This window comes from Leptodactylus fuscus, chromosome 1 (assembly GCF_031893055.1).
Source record: "Leptodactylus fuscus isolate aLepFus1 chromosome 1, aLepFus1.hap2, whole genome shotgun sequence".
NCBI classification, from domain to species: Eukaryota; Metazoa; Chordata; class Amphibia; order Anura; family Leptodactylidae; genus Leptodactylus; species Leptodactylus fuscus.
Window position 1 is genome coordinate 190,043,393 of NC_134265.1, and position 23,632 is coordinate 190,067,024.

At 41.6% G+C, this 23,632-nt stretch overlaps 1 protein-coding gene across 2 annotated transcripts; it reads right to left on the bottom strand.

The window, feature by feature from the left end:
* Window positions 1–11,512: 11,512 nt before the first annotated feature.
* On the bottom strand, window positions 11,513–22,737 carry HOPX (HOP homeobox). Of its 2 annotated transcripts, none has more exons than XM_075264051.1 (3): window positions 22,426–22,560; window positions 16,970–17,166; window positions 11,513–11,714 (listed from the first exon to the last, which is right to left on the bottom strand). In XM_075264051.1, exons 2-3 carry the CDS (start codon window positions 17,132–17,134, stop codon window positions 11,637–11,639), a joined length of 243 nt encoding a protein of 80 aa, XP_075120152.1. In that variant the 5' UTR covers window positions 17,135–17,166; window positions 22,426–22,560; the 3' UTR covers window positions 11,513–11,636. The 2 variants fall into 2 exon arrangements, with proteins under 2 accessions (XP_075120152.1, XP_075120146.1); XM_075264045.1 differs by lacking the exon at window positions 22,426–22,560 and adding an exon at window positions 22,599–22,737 and having other exon boundaries at window positions 11,515–11,714.
* Between the last annotated feature and the right edge of the window lie 895 nt (window positions 22,738–23,632).

Below are 23,632 nucleotides of genomic sequence, written 5' to 3' on the forward strand. Positions count from 1 at the left end.
CATATGTTACCACACACGCAGCCAGAAGTACATAGAAGATTTTTCTTACAATACAAGCTGTCAGGTTTGCAGAATGTTCAGTCCTTGCAGTTTGCAGACATGTGCGGAGCTTTGAGGAGAATAAACCTCTCTCATCTGCATTCACTGTGTAACGACAGAAAAACCCTCCTGCTCACCTCACTGTCTTGCTTTTAGGGAACGTATTTCATTGGGAACAAAGCAGTTAACTGTAAATATCTAGAAGGAAGACAAGTAGCTTTAAGTGAGGTTTTTCAGGCAAAAAGCAGCCAAATTTTGTACATAAAAAGTGCATCACAAGTTGGTCCAGAATAATCATGCTCTATTAAATAAGACTTGGGGACTCGAAAAGCGGAAATGTAATCAGCTTAAAAATGGGGTCTGCCTGGTTTCCGCCCGAAAACTGCGGCGAGATTGGGAAACCCCAAATAGAGTTTGAACGCTGGTGGGAACCCAGTCTAAGTTGTCTGAAAAATTAGTGACTGTCTAAAGCAGGGATATCAAACTCATTTTCACCAGGGACCATATCAGCCTTACGGGGTACCTTCAAGGGCCAGGATTATTTTAGACATGGAGAAATATTGGTGCTAAAAATTACACCACCAATATCTACGGCACTGGAGCATGTACTGGGAAAGCCGACAGTGCACTGAGATCAGTATACTGTTGGCGTTCTGGCAGTATATAAAACCACAGATGCATGAGGACATGAAAGGTCCACTTTAAATCAGCCCCATAGTATTTACACTGTACAAATAGAATGCATGGCGTTATATAGGATGCATGACATCATCCTATTTGTACAGTGTAAATACTATGGGGCTGATTTATCAGAGCTTGAGTACTAAAAAAAATGGATGTGCAAGCCATTAAAAAAGTAACAAGTTTTTTGTGCAAGTGAAAATTTGTGCGAAAAACAAATTGTGAATTTTTGAGTTTTGCATACACAGTTTAGGGGTCGTTTACACGTCCGCCCCTGTCCACCCTCTGGTTTTCCATCGTAATCCCCGGAGAAACTACGTAGGGGATGGCTTGCCGGCGGTTAGTTTAAAAACCCATTCATTTTTTCTCTGCCGATTTTAGGCAGAGCTTTACACAAAGACTTCAACACAAAAGTAAATCCAGCCTTATCAGCACAAGCTTATCAAAAAGTCAACTATGAAGTAATGGTAACTTACTTATAATCTGTTAGTGGGCGCTACTCCACTGATTCCAGCACAGTTGGAATTTTTTTCTGTAGCGTACATTGTTCCTGAACAACAATCGCAGTATTAATGCCTGATCTGCTATTTGAGCTCTGTAATGACACATAGGCGAGTGTCAGGCATGGAGCATGATTCAGAGTGTGTGGGCTCCTTGTGTTACTACTATTTCAGAGGTCCTCTTATAGACCAGAAATAACGGATATGCGATGCTAGTGTAAAGCAGGTGTAAGGTGAGTATAATTTTTCTAAGACATTCTAAGACTTTAAAGGGGCACTATCAGCAAAATTATGCTGTATGAACCCCACTTATGCCTGAATAGCCTTTAAAAAGGCTATTCAGGCACCGCTAATGTTATTAGCACAGTCCGATGTCATCTTCTGGCACGCCTTCCTCTTTTTTCTTCTTCTTTTGGTGACGCCCTCCGGTCCTGGCTCTTCCCCGGCTTCATTATCCTCTTCTTCCAGCGGGATTGGTACAAATCCGGCGCGTGAGCAGTATCCCTCCCTCCGGAGCGCCACTGCGCACACTCCGACACCATTTTTCCCAATGGCAGTTTGCAAGCTACTGCACATGCGCAGTGCGCTTGCATAGTTCTAAGGGGAACTCAGTATGCTCAGTTCCCCTTAGAAATACGTGAGTGTACTGCACTCGCAAACTGCTATTGGGAAAAATGGCGCCGGAGTGTGCGCAGTAGCGCTCCGGAGGGAGCGATACTGTGCAGGGTCAGATTTGAACCAATCCCGCCGGAAGAAGAGGAAGATCAAGGCGGGGAAGAGCCAAGACCGGAGGGCGTCGCCGAAAGAAGAAGACAGAAGAGGAAGGCGTGCCAGAAGATGACGTTGGACCGTGCATCACCGCCCAGCGCGCACGAGAAGTATAATTTACATATTTTTTTTTTTGGTTTTATATTTTAAAACGAGGGGGGAGGAGAAATAACATTAGCGGTGCCTGAATAGCCTCTTTAAAGGCTATTCACGCATATGTGGGGCTCATACAGCAAAATTTTGCTGATAGAGCCCCTTTAAAATAAAAATCACTTGGACATCCTCCCCCATATTTTTAAACTTATGTGCATTAAAAAAAAGAATTGTCAACCAGCAGTATGGCTTCTTCTGAATTCATTTATACATAGCTGAACGCAGGCCAAGCTGCTGTAGCAGGGAATTTTTCGACATTTCTATGTATTGTTATTGTGATTCAATGCATTTACTTATTGCTATAGCATTGGCGGTGCTTTGGTAGTCAAATATTGCTTTATAAATCTGAGGCCGACGTTGGAGAAAAGCTGCTTTTTATGTTGTAGATTTTTCTGCTTTTTTTGGAGTCAAAGCCAAGAATGGCTAAAAAGGAATGGGAAAAATATAGAAAGTACTTACACTTCCGCCTTCTGCTAAATCTAGTTCTGACTATGGCTCAAAAAACTGCAGCAAACCTGCAACAAACAAACAACGTGGGGCCTTACCCTAAAGCTTAACTACATGCATTTATTTTTCTGATTTAGAGTACATATTCACTAAGGGCAGATTTGAAATTTCTGAAATTGAAAATCCATTACAAACATTTGAACAGTTATTTGTACATGAACAGCAGATTGGGATAACTTCAGAAATTTGTGCAAAAAAATCTGTCATAATTTCATTTTATAGGGGTTGTCAGAGAAAACAACTTCTATTGATTTGCTGATCCATTAATACAAATTGTTTCCCTGGAAAAGTCAAGGCTAAGGCCCCACGTAGCGGACCAAAGCCAAAAAGAGTTTTTCTCCATGGACTTTCAATGATACCTACACTCACCGGCCACTTTATTAGGTACACCTGTCCAACTGCTCGTTAACACTTAATTTCTAATCAGCCAATCACATGGCGGCAACTCAGTGCATTTAGGCATGTAGACATGGTCAAGACAATCTCCTGCAGTTCAAACCGAGCATCAGTATGGGGAAGAAAGGTGATTTGAGTGCCTTTGAACGTGGCATGGTTGTTGGTGCCAGAAGGGCTGGTCTGAGTATTTCAGAAACTGCTGATCTACTGGGATTTTCACGCACAACCATCTCTAGGGTTTACAGAGAATGGTCCGAAAAAGAAAAAACATCCAGTGAGCGGCAGTTCTGTGGGCGGAAATGCGTTGTTGATGCCAGAGGTCAGAGGAGAATGGCCAGACTGGTTCGAGCTGATAGAAAGGCAACAGTGACTCAAATAGCCACCCGTTACAACCAAGGTAGCCAGAAGAGCATCTCTGAACGCACAGTACGTCGAACTTTGAGGCAGATGGGCTACAGCAGCAGAAGACCACACCGGGTGCCACTCCTTTCAGCTAAGAACAGGAAACTGAGGCTACAATTTGCACAAGCTCATCGAAATTGGACAATTGAAGATTGGAAAAATGTTGCCTGGTCTGATGAGTCTCGATTTCTGCTGCGACATTCGGATGGTAGGGTCAGAATTTGGCGTCAACAACATGAAAGCATGGATCCATCCTGCCTTGTATCAACGGTTCAGGCTGGTGGTGGTGGTGTCATGGTGTGGGGAATATTTTCTTGGCACTCTTTGGGCCCCTTGGTACCAATTGAGCATCGTTGCAATGCCAAAGCCTACCTGAGTATTGTTGCTGACCATGTCCATCCCTTTATGACCACAATGTACCCAACATCTGATGGCTACTTTCAGCAGGATAATGCGCCATGTCATAAAGCTGGAATCATCTCAGACTGGTTTCTTGAACATGACAATGAGTTCACTGTACTCCAATGGCCTCCACAGTCACCAGATCTCAATCCAATAGAGCATCTTTGGGATGTGGTGGAACGGGAGATTCGCATCATGGATGTGCAGCCGACAAATCTGCGGCAACTGTGTGATGCCATCATGTCAATATGGACCAAAATCTCTGAGGAATGCTTCCAGCACCTTGTTGAATCTATGCCACGAAGAATTGAGGCAGTTCTGAAGGCAAAAGGGGGTCCAACCCGTTACTAGCATGGTGTACCTAATAAAGTGGCCGGTGAGTGTATATGGAAAGCTAACAGCTGAATTCAGTATACTGTCAGCTTTCCAGTGGTATATAGCACCGATAATGTTAAAGCTGCCTAATGTAGACCTAAGAAAACAGGCTGCTATAATACAGACACTTGAGAACAGAGGGACATAGCAAGGTGATAGAGAAGTCTTCTACAAAGCAAAACTCTTAAAATGGTTAAACTCTTAAACCACTGTGGTGTAGGTGAAGTGAACTAGATATTTATACTAACAGAACACTGGACTATGATCTTTTCTCTTTGTATGTCTCACTCTTAGGGAGCGTTCACACTACCGTCGGTGTCCGACAGCTAGTGTCTGCTGCTAATGTCCGTTCAAAATCTTGTGCGGACATTAGCAGCGGACACTAGCTGTGTCCATGACATTTTGCATTGATTTAAATGGACATCGGGTGCGTTCTTTTACTGTCCGTGGGTGTTCCTCACAGTGGCGCCTATTGCACTGTACTGTGAGAGCAGGGAAGAACGCCTCCCTTTTCTCACAGCCAGGGGTGTAACTACCGTAGAGGCAGCGGAGGCGGCTGCCACAGGGCCCGGGCCATTAGGGGGCCCGGTGACAGCCGCTACCGCTGCATTTTTTTTTAAATAGGCCGTTACGGGCCCTATTCACTTGCCGATCCTGGCTGGGCTGGGATCGGTAAGTGACACCGCGGGCCCCACAAATACTATCATTATACTCAGGGGTCTTTGCAGACCGAGTATGATGATCGGCGGACCGGAGAGGTAAGGGAACATAACAAACAGTGTTACTTACCTCTCTACGATCCTGCCAGGCCTCCTTCCTAGTCTGACATCTCTGGCGTCACATGAACCCGGCATGCTTCCCGGGTCATGTGACGTCCGACGTCATTAAAGAAGGACGTGAGCGGCGGTCAACAGCATAGGAGCTGGGGACAGGTAAGCAACAGTTTTTTTTTTTATGTTTTTATTCCCCCGGGTCTCCGATTATTATACTCTGGGGTCTGAAAAGACCCCAGAGTATAATAAGTGTTTATGGGTGTCCACTATGGGGATAATACTGTGTGCAGGGGACACTATAGGGGATAATACTGTGTGCAGAGGCCACTATTGGGGATAATACTGTGTGCAGTGGCCACTATGGGGGATAATACTGTGTGCATGGGCCAGTAAGGGACATAATTCTGTGTGCAGGGACCACTATTGGAGTTAATACTGTGTGCAGGGGACACTATTGGGGTTAATACTGTGTGCAGGGGACACTATTGGGGTTAATACTGTGTGCAGGGGACACTATTGGGGTTAATACTGTGTGCAGGGGACACTATGGGGGATAGTACTGTGTGCAGGAGCCACTATGGGGGATAATACTGTGTGCAGTGGCCACTATGGGGGATAATACTGTGTGCAGGGGACACTATGGGGGATAATACTGTGTGCAGGGGCCACTAACGGGGTTAATACTGTGTGCAGGAGACACTATTGGGGATAATACTGTGTGCATGGGCCAGTAAGGGACATAATACTGTGTGCAGGGGCCACTATGGGGGATAATACTGTGTGCGGGGCTTACTAAGGGACATAATAGAGTGCGGAGGAGGGGGTCGGTCGAGGTCTTCGGCGTCAGTTGGGATGGGGGGGGCCCATGTCAAAAGTTTGCCACGGGGCCCCGCCATTCCTAGTTACGCCACTGCTCACAGCACTCGTCCATAGACATCATGGCTGGGCGGTAAGGAACACTCCTCCTCACACAGTATAGTGCAATAGACGCTGCTGTGAGGAAAGGCGTTCCTGACTGACTCTCAGAAACGCCCTTCTCACAATGAAGAGCTATGGTACCGGCACTGATAGCTTTACACCGGGAACACAGAACGGGAAAGCTGATAGTACGCTGAATTCAGCGCACTGTCGGCTTTCTAGTGGTGTATTACACCGCATGTGCCCCAAATGGTGAAAGTTCCTCATTAAGTACTATCATGGTTTCTTTCTATCCTAATGATATGTCTATGGTAGTGGTGTATAATAGACACCATGATAGTACTTAAGGGTTAAAGCTGGTTGTCTGAGATAATAATAAATGAAAGTACCTGTGGAGACTGTTATAAATTAAAACTGGCATTATCTACATGTCATATCTAATGCAGTCTGACCACCAATGCTTTGGTAGTCTCTTTGGACATGCTGGAAATATAAAGTACATGACTGCTGCAGTCGATCCCTGGCCACCCCAGGGGCACTAGCATGTGTGACATGTGTTCCAGCAATTGGCTACTGCGCTAATGTGTATTTATGACATTTCATTACTGCAGAAAAAGTAAACAGAGAGTGACATTGCTCCTGGGGTGGCACTAGATATTTTATACCATAGTAGTTCACTAGTTTTACCAGCGGGTGGCACAATGAGCCCACTAGTCACTGTCACACATCTAGCTACAGGCCTAAATGTGCTTGTAAACTGTGAAGTAGTGCAATATTGTTTCACCATCAGATGAATTCAGATATTTAATATTAACACTAAGTACATTATATAATTGAATAATATACTTGGTTATCCATTCATTTGCCACCATGTGTTAGCTATAAACTATATTTTTTAATTCTTACAAAAGAATTCTGTTCATGACAATATAACATCATGAGAAGATAAGGAATAGGCTTTCTTATGTAAAAAACAAACAAACTGGCAGACATGATAGATTTGCTGTTTTGGCACAAGGACTGCTGAGAAATGCACCAAATTTATTAAAAGGCGTATGGCGTTCTCCAGTGCCCTTGTTATTAAGAGAAGTCTATTATGTTGTTTCTATTGGATACAGTCATAAGCTTTGGATCTAGAAAATATTGCTATAAATTTCAGTTTGTTCTGGATAAAGTCAATGTCACAACCTATTCTAGAGTTAAAAACAATATAGAATTTTCCATTGTTTACTATGATTTTATCCTTACATATGCTTTATATATTGCTTATTGGTAAGTTCAATCAAAAGAGTGATAGATGCCACCGATGGGTAATCTGAAAGTCAGTCTATTGAAGAAATATCCATCAATCGGCTCTCATCACCTGATCATGTCATTCATAGGAAATATGCAAATCTGTTTTCCAGGATGTAATGCCTCTGTTTGCAGCCCTCTAGGGGTAGCCCCCTTAAACATCATGCATGACTTTTTCAACAAGCCTAATGCTATGATGCGCGGTTTAGCCAAACCAGTAAATCTATTCCAAAAGGAATATAATGCCAGCTGTGGACAGCACTGTTTCGATTTGGTTGGATCTCATCAGCACAGTGTAGGGAAAACTGGTTTGGCTAAAATGAGAGACTTATAGTCCCTAGAGGGCAGCAAGCAGAGGAACTGTTTTCCTAATTACATCCTGGAAAACAGATTAGCATATTTCTCATAATCCCCCAGTGGAGCGAAAATGGCTTTGTAAGTCTCCATATGCCTGCAAAGGTGCTCTCTCCTCAAGGAGTGATATTATCCCCATGGCATTGTGTGTTAGGGTGTGTTAGGCTGGATTCACACCTGCACCCGTTCTCTACCTGTGGATTCCGTTCCCCATTACGCTTTAAAAATGGAGAAAAAAGTCCTACAAGCAGAGCTTTTCTCTCCACATTTTCTGCCCTTAACCCAAGCACAAGTACTTCCAATCAGAAACCCGAACGCAGGTGTGAACTTAAGGTAATATAGAGTTGACTACCAAAAGAGGATCCCTGACAATGGACCACCCACTATGATATCTATATGCCATAAAAATTAAAGGGGATTATATGGTTGCCTCACATAACAGACACCAATTGTGATATCATGTTACTTGTGAGGTTATAAAATGTCATTTGATAACTATGAAGTGTTGCCTTGTGAGGTCATCATAAAGGACAGTGCAGTAGAGTAGGGTTATCTGGCCATTGTATGACTTGTATATGGTATTTGTAACTAGCTTTCCCACATATACAGGACATGAAGAAAAGTATTATATTCTGCGTCTTTAACTTTATTTCATACATACCAGGAGAAGCAACAACAGAATGACATTAGAGATAAACATTGTAAGTAATTATATGAATTATTGAATTAAAAATATTGATGTTTTATGACTGAAAAACCTGTTTAAAGTTTTGTCACGGGGTGTCTCCCTTCTAGCAAGGGTGTCTTCCCTTGTTACTAGGGAAGTTTTGTCTCCATAGATGCAAGATGGATGGAGGGAGATGTTTTTTTCTCTCTTCACACATTGTAGACAAAGGGGAGGGGCTGATTCTCCTCACAGCCTCCACACATGTGTGCAACCTGCTTTCTGTGAGCAAAAGGACTGAGGCTAAGGCCCCACGTTGCGGAAACGCAGCTTTTTTGTTTCAGATTTTGTTCTGCTTTTTTGAGCCAAAGTAAGGAGTGGATTGAGCAGAAGGTAGAAGTATAAGGACTTCCCATGTATCACCCATTCCTTTTGTAGCCACTTCTAGGTTTAGCTCAAAAAAACGCAGCAAACTCTGAAACAAAAGAAGCTGCGTTTCCGCAACGTGGGGCCTCAGCCTGAAAGTTCTGCAAATCTCACATCTTACAATGTAAGAAAAGTGTTCATGTACTTGGTTCTACTTCTGGATTCTGTGATTACAGATTAGATGTTATTCAAAGACAATAAGAAGCTTTCCTGACTGTGCTCATAGATTGTTCTTTTTCTGTGTGATGTCTGCATGTATTTGCCCTATAGCTGCAGTGCAGTGTTCCTGGATCTTATATATGACGGTCACTTGGGTTTATTTTCAGCTACTTGTTTGCAAACGTGCAGTGACTCGTGGCAGAATTATATGTAAACAAACCAGACTAGTTATAATGGATAGGGGAGAGGGAAGGCTTCTCCTTACTGTATATGCCCACATCCTTAGAGACAAATATAAAATAGGGCTCGTTCACATCTGCGTTGCCCTCTCTGTACTTGAGGTTTCCGTTTCCTGCCTAAAACAGAGGCAGGAGACGGAAACCTGCAGGAGTCTCTCACCCATTCATTTGAATGGGTGAGAGAGATGTCCGGCCGTGAGCGGCGGTGAGCGTTTTGCGCTCTCTGCCGCGAAACCGGGTTTTATAATCCGGACACAGAGTCGAACATGCAGTACTCTGTGTCCGGATAAAAAAATCACGGCCGGACCCGGTCTATGGTTTCCGTCTTCTGGCATGCAGAAGACGGAAACCATAGAACGGAGACCGTGAACGCAGGTGTGAACCTAGCGATATACTGCAGCCACAATGTGATTATTAGCAGAACAAAAAAATAATAAAACACCATGTAGGAAGGTACTCTTTCAGCACTGGGGTGAGATACAAAGGAAGGAATGGGATAAGTGAATAGAAATGGTTCTCTAATAGTATATATTGTAAAGGTTCTTGCTTTGCTGATTTGTGCTGTTTGTTGCAAGCACCATGCTTATTTGAATACTTTGCCGGATTAATTTTATTGCTGGAGCTGGCAGTTAAATCTATCCTTCTAAGTATCACTGTATATCATGTATTATATCTCAAAGTATCCTAAAGGAGATGACAACATATTAAGATCACAAATATGTAAACCATATTAGATGTGTAAAAACATATAATGGACTTTAAGCGTACAATCACACTTAGAAATTTGCTGCGGACTTGGAGGTGGAATCTGCCCTGAATCTGCCTCACATTGTTTTAAAAAAATCAGTGATCTGCTTGATCTTGCTGCGAATTCTGTGGCTGATTCAGCTGCAGATTCCGTGGCATATGTCTTGCAGCTGATTCATCGGGGTCTATTCAGCATCTGAAAGCTGCGACGGAATGCTGATGACCTGCGGCTGAATACAGTGGCGGAAAATAAAGAGAAATTTATCGTCATTTTCCTCCCTATGAATGTACCCTTGCATATATAGGGAATTACTGATCTTGTGAATGGATATATAGAGTGGGGTATACACTTGTAAATATCTTATGCCTTCATGTGTAGATATGTTGGAGAATACAGGGGGACATGTTTGAACATACTGATTAAAATAACAAAGGACCGACAATTTTATACTTCAAAAATCAGTCCGAGACAGAAAGAAACAACCTAATCTAAACCATCTGATAAACCCCTCGAAACCCTAAATATCACCCAATAAAGTAAGTGAAATATAATTGGTCATTAAGACCATCTGGGTTTATGGATTGGAGCCTGTATATCCACTAAACCTCCTTGCGTAGTAGTATATTGTCCCCATCACCTCCGTGATAGTCATATATGCTCTATTGCTTGGAATGAAACACATTTACAACACTATTGTGCTTAGTCCACACATGTTTTGCAATCGGCAAGTATCTTCTATTCAACACATTCCCTACATGGTCCCTTATTCTAAGTCTGAACTGACTAATTGTTTTATCCGCATAGTTGACAGAATATGGGCAAATAAGATAGACGACACCAGTAGTCTAAGGCTGAATTCAGACAGGGTTTTTTGGTCCGGAATTTGACGCTGATGCCGCCTCAGATTCCGGACCAAAAAAACGGTAGCTGTGACTGCAGTGCACCAGCATCCAGTCGCAGCACTCCGCTCTGGATTAGGCCGAAATGAATAGGCCTAGTCGGGAGGGGGTGTCTTCAGGAAGACATCCGCGGCCGATTCAACCTGAAGAAAGGGCATGTCGATTCTTTTTTCCGCAAGCGGGAACAAACGGCTCTTGGAAAAAAGAAATGACCGGCTCCCATTGATTTCAATGGAGACATTTTTTGGTCAGGATTTTGACACGGATTCCACATTAAAATCCTGACCCAAAACCCCGTCTGAACTCAGCCTTACAGTTCACAAAATCCCTAATCTCAATTTTGCATCCGGTACTATTACTCCTGAAGGTTTTGCCTTTCTTAATAAATTAACATGCTGTGCATGATCCAAACCTAAAAGTCGCAGTACATTTGCGATTCACCCAAGTGCCTTCCGATCCTGATATCTGAAAGAATGGCAAAATGTAGTGTGTAGCTCTTAAACATCATATCAATGTTTTATCATAAAACATACCATCTACACTTGGTTGACAAACTGTATATACAGTATATAGCTATATATATATATATATATATATATATATATATATATATATATATATATTTAGCAGTATATATAGTTATTTTTAATATTGCAGTTGCTATGTTTTATGATAAGAATTAAATAATTCTTAAAAATATTAGTATTGCTACCAATAAACATTACTACATGTTATATAGAAGCTTCTTTATTTGTCAAAAAGTAGCCAATATTAGAGTAAATATTTAAAATATATTACATTAGTGTGTAAATATATTTATATATATGTATACAGTATAAAGATAAGTATTTATTACATCTGCTTTCAATATGTAAAGTTGTTCTTATCTATATATAATAGAGTATAAAAAAATAAAATGTGTTATATGAAAAAAACTCCTCTAGTCCATGACCGAGCCACACTGTGAAGGTAAGCCCTCAGATCTTCTCCATTTAGATAACCGAGTTTTGAACCATTTCTAGGAGAAAAGGAAAAAGTATTATTATTATTTGTATAATCGATTAATGATTGATTTAATAAATCTTACATACACAACTATAGAGCAGTGTTCTAAACCAGTGGCTTTGAAACCACATGGGATTCAGGAACCCTACTATGTGGATCGTTATAGTAGCCTGAAATTATGGCCATACGGACTGACATTTACTTTAGCATTATTACAAAAAAATCCCATTTCCTCACAGACAGTTAGGTGATACAGTATAATAAGTAACAGATGGAAGGTGAAGGACACTATTAACCTCATCCTAATATTCACTTTACACATACAATAAATGTTGGGTCTTTAAACATAGCACCTACTCAGAAGGCACCATAGCTAGTGGATTAAAGCTGTTTACATTCACTGACAGTGTCCATGACAAATATGCCACCTCACCTAATATTTTTCATCTGCTAGTACAACAAACTATTCAGGCTTTGGAGAGACAATTTCAAATGGTCCCACTGAGTTCTTAAACTGAACAAGGTATACTCATCTTAGGATTTCTTGGATATCCAGTATCTATTTATGTGTCATAAATGTCTCATACATGCCTGACTTCTCCATACTGCCTGGTGACTTACTTGCCTGTGTTCAGAATGCTCATATTAGCAAATACATAGAGCTGCATACCACCAAGTATAATAATCGGAGATCTAGGGGAGGATACAAACATAAAAAACACTGTTACTTACCTCTCCTGGGCTCCAGCGCAAGTCCAGCCCACGTGACAGCTGTGACATCACCAAGTAGGCCTGAAGCGTTCAGGAGCCAGGAGAGGTAAGTAACTGTTTTTTTTATGTTTCTTCACCTCTCCTGGCTCTCTGAAAAGACTGCCAGGTATAATGATAGTGGTGTTTGTGGGGTTCGCTGGTCCGCAGCCTCACGACCGCCGGAGCGTCCCCTTCTGCGTAGGCGGCTGTGAGCAGGAGCCGGGATCAGTAAGTAAATAAAGCCCATTATCTGCTGGAGGTACTCCAGCAGGTAACGTTCTATCAAAAAAAAAAAAATCTGCAGTGGTAGTGGCTGCCACCAGACCCCCTAATGTCCCAGGCAGCCATTTTTTTTGTTGCCACATACACGAGCATGTGCAGTACGCTCCTATGGAGTACAGTGCGTACTGCGCATGCTCGCGTAAGCGGCCACAAAAATAAAAAATGGCTGTTTGCATGTGCACTCGTCTCTGCCTGTGGCCCGATGGCAGAGCCAACTGCACAGGAGCACAAGTGTGACCCCAGCGCCAGAAGAAGATGAAGAAGCCGTTGCTGACGAAGATGGAGGCGGCACTGGAGAGCGTTCTCTCGCAGTATTGGGGACGCCCCTAGTGCTGTTTGAGCGCTGGGACCCGCCCCCAGTGCTGCAAGAGAACTCATATGCATACCGCCGAAAAACAGATTTTTAACCGAATGGCGGGACGAAGAAAACAACGAAAGGTAGGAGAAGAATAGCCTTTCTTAAGGCTATTCTGACGTGTCAACTAGAAAAAAAAAAGTTTAAAATGGTAGAATCCCTTTAAATATATCAAATATATAAGGAATAACAGTAGGAGTGCAGTGAAACAACAAACCTTTTGTTTTTCCTGTAATGTAGCTAGGGGCAAACATTGAAGTAAACATTGAGTAATTCATATAATTTCCTTATGTCATCTGTGATCCTAAACATTGTGTTGCTGGTAGAGAGATGTGGAGCTAGACACCAATTTCCTAAAAGAGAGATTCCATGCCAATACAAGAACAAGCATCTCAGTGTGAGAATGGATGCGGGTTAATGGTACACCGTTACCCATTAATGTATCAGTTTCCCTGCTACTGAAAGAGGAGACACAATTGATGCTTTTCTGTGCACTCAAGGTCAGCCAAGGAAAGCAAAAGGAACAAACATCAGTGTGATGATATAACTGGACAAAAAGCATCTAGAGCCTGCACATTAACTGTTTGTGACAATGTGTAATCTGTCTATGCTTTATGTGTAGCCTACTATTCACTGAGTTGTACAAGTGGGTCATATGATAAACCAAGGCAAGTGTCTATAGTTATTTTTAAATGCAGTGAATGCCAGTACCACCCAGTTTACTACTGAAGAGATAAAATGACAGTCTGCCCCTCTAGTTTATTTTTGTAGAAAGCTATCAGACAATGGATATGTAGAAATAATAACAGGACTAATAAAAATAAGATAATGCAACTGTTTAATAACTAGATATAATAGAACAGTCTTCTTCAGAAATAAAGAAAACAAGATCTGCTCGGCTCACCAAACCTGGATTTTAAGAGTGTTTGTGTGGAAGAACAAGCCAAAACCACACCTGAGCAATGCGTGCCAATAGATTCTACATACAGGAGGCACCTTGAAGCTGTCAGCACCAACAAAGGATTTTGTACAAAGTCTTAAATACATTTTACTAATTGTGTTCAATACTTTCTCTGTGTCATTTCAATTATTACACATAACTTCATTTATGGACATCTATGGCCCTTGTATGCATGGTGTATGTGCATATGAGTGCACCTATATGTGCAGAGAGTGCCTCTTTGTATCCATGTATGTAATGAGTGTGTATATGTGTGCGTCCATGTATATGGTGAGCATATTTATGGGTCCATTCACACGGAGGAAAATGGTTCTGAATTTGGTGTGGAATTTCAGCGCTGAAAAAAAGCCTCCCATTGACTTCAATGGGTTCCTCTTTCTGCTAGCATGGACCCTAAGTAAGGGCCCGTTCACAGGGAGTAAACGTGCGTGTATTTTGGCAAAGTACACATGTAAAAAATGCATGTGTAAAAATGACTCCCATTGACTTCAATGACATTTTACATGTGCATTTTGACGTGTTTTTTTTTTTTTTTTACACGTGTAAAAGAATGTCATTGATGTCCAAGAGAGTCTTATTTTTACACGTGTATTTTGCCAAAATACACTCGCATTTACTCTGTGTGAACGGCCCTTAGTTTGCATTTGGGTATGGTGAGTATGCGTTTATATGCGTCCATTTACGTGGTGAACATGCAAATGCATGCATCCATTTTTCTAGTAAGTATGAATGTCTTATCAATATAAGTGCTTATATGTGTATGGATGGCACACATTGAAAGACAATTACCTTGTCTACATGACAAATAGTGATGACATTTTCAGAGGGGTAAGTGGAATTCATAGGACCCTATAAAAATGAGGGGTACCGTCACTATGTACTTGAAAGAAACTGAAACAGTAGTAGAAGTAAAGACAAAGCTATGGATAATAGTGCCATGTACCAAAAAATCCACATAGCACTGCTAGAGAGATAGAATAACTTTCATTCACCAAAAGAGAAACAATGTTTTGTAATGCAGTTCAGTTAGTTCCCCCATATTATCTGTAGCCCCTTAGAAGATGCTATGGCTATAGTTATGCCGAGAAATAAAGCCATTTTTCATTGATTTCTAATGTGACCTAATAACATATTGGGGGAACCACCCTGAATCTATACATTCCTGTGTAGATCAAGTTTTGTTGTTATATTACAGAAGGATAACTTTCCCATTGGTCTTCAGCCTCCTCCTGTCCCCTCTATCGCACCCGATCACAAGCAATTATCAGAAAGTTTACTGCCACATTTATGCCAAAAGAAATACATAGGACAGGTAATAAGTGTGTGATCACTGAAGGCCCCAATGATGGGACTTTTACTTGTACTAGATCCTGAGCCCATGTTCCTTCTCACTGCAACAACCCTGGTGAAAGAGTCTGAATGGAGTAGCAATACTTTTAAAGTCTATGGTTAAGTTGAAAAAAAGAAATTGAACACAACATATCACATGTCCTTAGAATATTGCCCTTCTTTGGCAATTTCATCCAGTAAAGTATTGCATCTTGGCTCTGGGGATTTGTAGAAGGCAGAATATAATACAATCATAATCCATTGTTCAAGAATGAATTTCTTTTAAAAGCTCTGCTTGTACTTAGAATTATTCCGACTTAAAGAGAACCTTTCAAGTCCTCAGAGATTTGTGGTATTCCATACCTCTAGAAAGCCGACAGAAAGCTGCTGTGCCCCTTGGTGCTGGAGATATGTGTGCCAGTTGTTTTGGCACTAATATCTCTTGATTGTCAGAAAGGCAGGCTTTACTGCTCAGCGTCATCACTGGGATGTGAGGAACGAACCCCCTTCTCCAGACATTCTGCCATACCCATGTGCTGTCAGAAGGGGGTGTTCCTCACAGTCCAGCGATGATGCTGAGCAGTAAGGCCGACCCCTCTGATAAAGGAGAAATATCAGTGCTGAAACTAACTGCACCGATATCTCCGGCACCGGAGTGCATACTGGGAAATCTGGGAAAGTCAGCTTTCTAATGGTATATAACCCTGCGCATATATGAGGGTATAAACGGTCCTTTTTAAGTAACAGATTTTCAATAGTAATAGCTGTGTTTTAGTTGCGTAATACAGATTGACAAAGATTTTACCATGTAAGGGTGCATTCACACTACATAACACCAGCGTGTATCACAGCCGTACACGCCGGCGTTACAGCAGGGCTGCCGAACACTTCCCATTCATTTCTATGGGAGCCGGCATGCGAGCGCTCCCCATAGAAATGAATGGGCTGCTTTTTTCACTGCGAGCAGTCCCATTGAAGTGAATGGGAAGTGCCGGCGTATACGGCAAGGTCTGCTCATGCCGAGCCGTACACGCCGGCACTTCCCATTCACTTCAATGGGACTGCTCGCAGTGAAAGAAGCAGCCCATTCATTTCTATGGGGAGCGCTCGTATCCCCGCTCCCATAGAAATGAATGGAGCTGCTTTATACGCCACTTATTCTGAACGTGTTTTACGTTCAGAATAAGCTTCAGTATACGTAGTGTGAATGCCTCCTAAGGCTAAAGCCCCACGTAGCGGGCCACAGCAAAAAAAAAAAAACACCATCGGAAAAACCATGGTGGGAATGCATCATGGTTTGTTCTGCAGAACTTTTCACAGAAAGTCCACCAGCATTTTCATAGTTTTAATTGATATGTCTCAATTTCCAAAAATGCAACAGTTTTGGAAATCGCTGCTTTTCCGCTGTGCGCATCTCCCTACAATGTATGGATGGGATTCGCTAGAATCCCGTTTAGTTTTGCAGGTACTGTAAAACACAGAGTTTTCGCAATGTGGGGCTACATCCTATAGAAATAAATATTTAACAATACCATATGATGGGCTTATACTGCCTTGTTATTTATGGGACCACACCAGTAATTACATATACCTCTGTTTCCGACTCCGTCAGTCCAGCTTCAGCTGCTATCAGCATGAGAGTAGCTTGTTCCGGATGCTTGCACACTTTATTAAAGTTATATTCAAGTATCTCAAGCTGTTCCTTGCTCAGACCGCCGTCTTCATTTTCACACTTCCCTTTCTGATGGGAGCTCATCTTTAGCAGCAATGTTTATGCACCAGTCAGGACTGTAATAAAAAATATAGATCCTGTAACATTTTGGTCTGGAATTCATTCTTTTTTCTCACAAATTAAATTTTTAGGTGACACAAATGAAGTTAATGCCTGTTGATGGTTCTAGCAATGTAGAATTCATTTCAGGCTAGATCCATTTTTAACAAGAACAAGGAAAAAGACTGGGATAAGTGAAAAATGCCGCACTACATTTTGGAATTTGGATTAGGATATTTATATGCAGCTGTATAATGTATATGATAGAATAATCCCAATCCCAACTACTTTCAACCCGTGTGATCTCTGGGAATAATTTAGACAGCACTGCAACCTTAGGCGGTATTCACACGATGTAACGCGTCGTTGATTCTGACACGTAAAATAGTGTCAGAATCAGCGCTGCAAAACAGAATCCCATTGACTTCAATGGGTTCTGTTTAGTACGCGTAACACATTGAAATCAATGGGAGGCTTTTTAACCCATTGATTTCAATGTGTTATGCGCGCTAAATGGAACCCATTGAAGTCAATGGGATTCTGTTTTGCAGCGCTGATTCTGACACGTGTCAGAATCAACACCGCGTTACGTCATGTGAATACCATCTTAGTGTGAGAAGAGGAGGAGATTCAGAAGAGAATGTCCTCTTGCATATGACACAAAAGGCAAGTTTGTACATTTTATAATGTCTGAGATATAACTGTTTGGAGTAACCCTCCGTCACTCTCATTTTCTCTATCTGTAATAGTCAGTGAGAGGCAAAACAGCTCTAAATACAGATGCAAAGGGAAGAGTGAAAAAATGTAGAATTTCACAGAAATTATCCAAAATTTGTTACCAAAGTATATTCCAAAATGTATTAATGACATAAACACTGCCAGAAATTCAATAGGTGTCCGGAAGTTTAGTTACACTTTAACCTAAAATGTTGTAATATGATATTTGAAAACAAACTTTCCAAACCTGACACCCTTTAACTCAAGTTTGTCCTGCCTGTTACCTCTTACTTATTAGGCCGAAAACTGAAAAGAAAGAGCCATCTGTTGTATTCCATGTGTCATATAGAAAACAGATTATGTAACATAATTGTGACTCTTACAGGTGAATGCTCTGCTTCATTCCAGTGGTCCCATGTTCTGAGCAGATCTGCAGATTCACAGACTGTGACTTCTTGTGCAATGGAATAGCTTGTTCAACAAAATACTTTCCATGTACTCAAGTGTTAAAGAGCTAATTGTATGTATTTATAATATTTATAGGGTAACCAGAGTGCCTTTACATTTACTGGCAACCAAATGACTGCAAAGTATGCCGGGCTGTTACTACGACATATTCCTTCCATATAGTTTATTATAATATAGGTATAGTTGAAACTCCATGTTGAAGTCAAATTGTTCTACTAGAAAAGAGGATTTTCAGTTATTACGTAATATAATGAGGAGAGCATTGATAACCCTGTACGGTTGCAGGAGTCCATATACAGAATGCACAATAGGGCATATTTACAAAATTGTAGGCACCACAGTTGTGGTCTAATTTGCATCAGAAAACCCTTTCCTAAGAGTGCACCATGTTTATTATGAGCTTAAAAGGGTTTTCTGGGTGAAAAAAATGTTTTTATTAAAAGATGTCTGTGAGTGCTATTAATAGGTTAATTAATGCACCCATATACTCTTAGCAGTGTTTTGAGTAATTTCTGGGTGTCCTCTGGCAGCTCCTGGCATCTTCTGCATTTGTTTACTTGCTGTAGCTTCCTGTGTAGCTTCCATGCTAGCTTCCTCTCACCTCTAAGGGTCCATTCACACGGAGGAAAATGGTGAGGAATTTGGTGTGGAATTTTCCACGCTGAAAAAAAGCCTCCCATTGATTTCAATGGGTTTTGCTAGCTTTTTTTTTTCAAAAATTTTGAAAATTCCGCTAGTGGAAAAAAAAGCTAGCGGCACCCATTGAAGTCAATGGGAGGCTTTTTTTTCAGCGCTGAAAATTCAGCCCAAAATAAAGCGCCATTTTCATCCATGTGAATGGACCCTAAATCTTTCTGTTGTATCTATTTATATCTGTTCTGTATAATCAGCTAAGGCACCTCGTCAGCTCCGCCACCAGTACCCCTATAAGGCTAAGGGTAAGTTCACATGGGGTTTCAGACCAAAAAACGGGTAGCCACGACTGAATGCTGGTGCAGTGCACTGGCATCCAGTCGCGCACTCTGCTCCGGATTATGCCCAATGAATGGGCCTAGTTGGGAGGGAGTGTCTTCAGGCCGAATCGTGAAGCGAATCGGCCTGAAGAATGAGCATCTCGCTTCTTTTTTCCGGGAGCCGGAAGAAACGGCTCCCGGAAAAAAGAAATGACCGGCTCCCCTTGATTTCAATGGGAGCTGTCTTTTTGGTCAGGATTTTGAGGCGAATATGACCTCAAAATCCTGACCAAAAAACCCAGTGTGAACTTAACCTAAAGCCACACAGTGAAACACTGCAGAATTTTTAATAGGGTTCTCCTTCAAACTGCTGTGGCATTAAAATTATTTGAATAGTGCTTGCCTAAATGTATGTAAACTGTAGATGCTGCAGATACAACCCCATTCACAAGTGTGGGACACATTTTCTGTAATGTGAACATACCCTTTTGAACACAAATCCTCTAGCGATGAATCTAATCACAGCTTTTATTTTAAAAATCTGTTTGAAAAAAATGAAATCTAAAATCATATTTTTTCTGGCTTCTATGGGGAACATTTCTAGTTCTTGACTGCATATGATACACAATGTACAACTAAGACAGCTAAAGTTACCAACACTTGAACATAGTATGAGTCACAAACCACATTACCAGTCTTATGCTTAACAAACAAAGCCATCAAAACATTACCATTCCTTATGTTCTTGATGCAACCTGTCTTTACATGTTGCATTGTGATGCTTGTATCAGTCATCATTTTGCTTGGGCGGAGTGTTAGGTATGGCCCTTGATAGGAGTATCTGCCATGTATAAATGTTTTCTTAAAGACAACTCTTACGAAAACATTTCTGTTAGTAAATATCCATATTTCAACTATGTCTGTGACTGCAATACACCAATAAATTATCCTGGAAAGTTATATTCTGCTGAGGTCACATGCAAGTTACAGTCTATTTTTAGAACCAAGGGAGTCAATAGTCACATTTTTTTTTTAACTAAGGCTGAGTTCACACAGGATATTTTGGTCAGGACTTTGAGGCGAGATCTGCCTCAAAAACCTGACCAAAAAAACGTCTCCCAATGAAATCAATGGGAGCCAGTTGGTTCTTTTTTCCGGGAGCGGTCTTTTCCAGCTCCCTGAAAAAAGAAGCGGCATGCTCATTCTTCAGGTGGATTCGCCTCGCAACATCCGCCTGTAGACACTCCCAGCCAGGCCCATTCATTTGGGCCTAATCCAGAGTGGAGTGCCGTGACTGGATGCCTGTACACTGCAACGGCATTCAATTGCAGCTACCGTTTTTTTTTTGGTCCGGAATCTGAGGCAGCCTCTGCCTCAAATTCTGGACCAGAAAACCCTCTGTGAACCCGGCCTTAGAGTGAATTAGGTTTAAAAATAGGACATTACCTATTTATGTCCAGCCTGATGGACCCAATACGTGTTAGGTGTCAGCTTATAACATCCATTTTACTAAAGAATGAGTGGGTTGGGTTAAAAAAAAAAGTTTGTTTTCTGGCGCGATGTTTACACGTGTAAAAAATGTCATTGAAGTCAATGGGAGTCTTATTTTTACACGTGTATTCTTTACACGTGTATTGTGCCAAAATGAGCGTGCGTTTACTCCGTGTGAATGGATTCTTAGCCCTACAAGGCACTGATTTTCCTGCTGACCGATTCCCTTTAAGGCTGGGTTCACACAGGGTTTTTTGGACCGGATTTTGAGGTCGCCTCAGAATCCGGTCCAAAAAACGGCTAGCCGTGACTGGATGCCGAGGCTTGCTGACATGCTGTTTTCTGCCTGTATAGTGCAGTGAGTGTACTGTGCCATTCAGTACTCCTGCAGGTCTTGGGGTGTTAGAGGTCCCACTATTCCTCTGTGTCAGGGACCCATTGGCGGATTCATCTGCTCCCTTGTGGGTCAGTCCGAGCCTGCATGTGAATGAAGATTAGGTTGTAGAAAAGTTGTACATTATTATTTTCCTTAGTGCTACTTATAAAAGCTTGAAAAAAAACTCGTCAATGGCCAGTATGTTCTATGAAATTAATATGGTGAGCATTTATTTTAGCTAGTTAAATGGCTCATATATACATAAAATAATTCCCTCCATAGAAACCATGGCCCTCTGTCTTGACACTAATGTTTTAAATAATAAACTCTATTTTTTTGCCAATTTGTTACCATACCTCTGTAAATTTCCATTCACTTTCTGATCATGCAGTGGGCCGCAGCAACAAAAATGTTGCGGGGAAAAACCGCAGTGGTGATACATTGCAGTTTTTCCCACAGAATGTCCGTGGAGGTTTCACTAGAATTGCAGGACAAGCTACAACAAAATGCGCAGCTTTTCCACATTGTGAGGGTTAATCTTTCGGCTGAAGTCCCACATGGCATAAAGAGTCCCTGTGAATCCCATAAACACATTGCAGAAAAATACCTGCAGCGGAAATGCTGCGATTTCCAAATCCGTTGTGTTTATGCAAATTGCAGCATGTCAGTTATACCTATGGCGGTTCCTCTATAGGTTAAACTGAAGCAGAAAGTTCGCAGAGGAAAACTCTGTGGACTTTCTGTGAAAAGCGTTTCCGTCGTGGTTTTTCCCACAGTGCTTTTTGGCTGAGGCCCGCTAGGCTTAAAGCGATTAGCAACCGTTTACTTAAAGGGAGTCTGTCAGCGGTAAATAGTTACAAACTTCAACACAATACCTTGTAGAGGTGATTCTACAATTTGCAAATATGCCTCTACTGTCATTGGTTTCTAACCAATATATTGCTGACAATTTCCTTAAATGTGCTAAAAGTCATGTTAAACTTGGCTGCATCTGTAGTTTCCCTTATTTGTAGAAATTGCAAAAACAAAGTCAAATTCCAAAGAGATTACAAAAGATGTAAGTTAGAAAACAACATTATGTAATACAACGTTAAACCAAAGAATTTTATGTAGATGTGAATGTCTAGTAGAAAATACTACATCTATCAGATTGGCGTAAAAGCCAATGACAGGGTAAAGGTACTATAGAGCTCCCACCATACTCTCCATACAGCCATCATTTCCGTCTGTGACTACAGCTTGCCTTATGTGGAGAAGAAGCATCTACTTACATATTGAGAGGATATGTTGCTTGGAACAGATCTCACTCACTCAGCCAGCACGTCTTGATTTCATAAAGAGCAGTGGCGTACTAAGAAGCTTTTTAGCTGGCTTGCTGGCTTGTGAGATGACGCCTATTTGTTTGTCGCACATTGTCGTGTAAAAAGTGAGCAAACACAGGTACCTGAAAAACCTGCAGTGCAGGCCCAGCCAAATGAGATGCTGAGAATTGCGAGATGACTTGTCAGCTGAGGGATCACACACTGCTGCTTCCACTGGCCGACGCTGCGAGTTTCTATGGAGCTGTTGTTCCTGTCACAGCCTGAGTTTTCCATATGCTGTTCAATGGGTGTTTCATATTTCACAGGCAGCACACGCCTATTGAGCCCAGCACAAGGTTATGTAAGCTATGAAAGAGCTGATAAAATCTCTTTTCACTTAGGTGACAAAATGTACTTGTAAGTAGTGTTAAGTGACGTGTGTAAAAGGATGAGTTCATACTGAAGCCTGCGCGTTTCTCTCATTGTTCTGTCGTGTCATTCACAGTCTTTAAAGTGGAACTAAACTATCGGACAACTTCTGATTTTCTGGCAGTTTTGAAATATACTTTATTAGCAAGTTTTGGATCATTTCTGTGAAATCCTGCATTTTTTCACTCTTCTCTTTGCTTCTATAGTAACGCTGGGTTCACACCAGCGCTTGTTCTACATTTGGGGATTCCGTTCCCCTCTCCACATGAAAAATACAGAGAGAAAAGCGCTGCCAGCATAAGATTATAATACTCCCTTTTTCTGGCCATCCACATGGTATATGAACCCCCTTTTTCTGGACCACTACACAATATATAACCCCCCTTTTATTTTTTTACCTCCACACTGTATTACGACCCCTTTATTTGCCCCTACATGGTATATGACCTACTTTTTCCCACACACACTGTATGACTGCTTTTTTTGCCCCTCCACAAGATATGACCCCTTTCATATGCCACCCCCCACAGTATATCACCTCTTTCTTATGACCCCCACAATATATGTCTCCTCCCCCCGAAGTATCTGACCCATTTTTATGGCCTCCACACAGTATATGTCCCCCTTTTTTTAACCCCCCCACAGATTATGATCCCCTATTTACGTCCCCTACACAGTTTATGACCCCTATTTTCTCCTCACTCCCAATAATTTTTACTTACCTGTCCATACTCTTGTCCTGACCTCC

Excerpts from the sequence above, each read along its gene's own strand:
- HOPX (XM_075264051.1), bottom strand. The coding sequence starts at position 17,134 with ATGAGCTCCCATCAGAAAGGGAAGTGTGAAAATGAAGACGGCGGTCTG. Across the intron at positions 11,715-16,969 it reads TGACGGAGTCGGAAACAGAG|AAATGGTTCAAAACTCGGTT; the intron begins GTATATGTAATT and ends CTTTTCTCCTAG.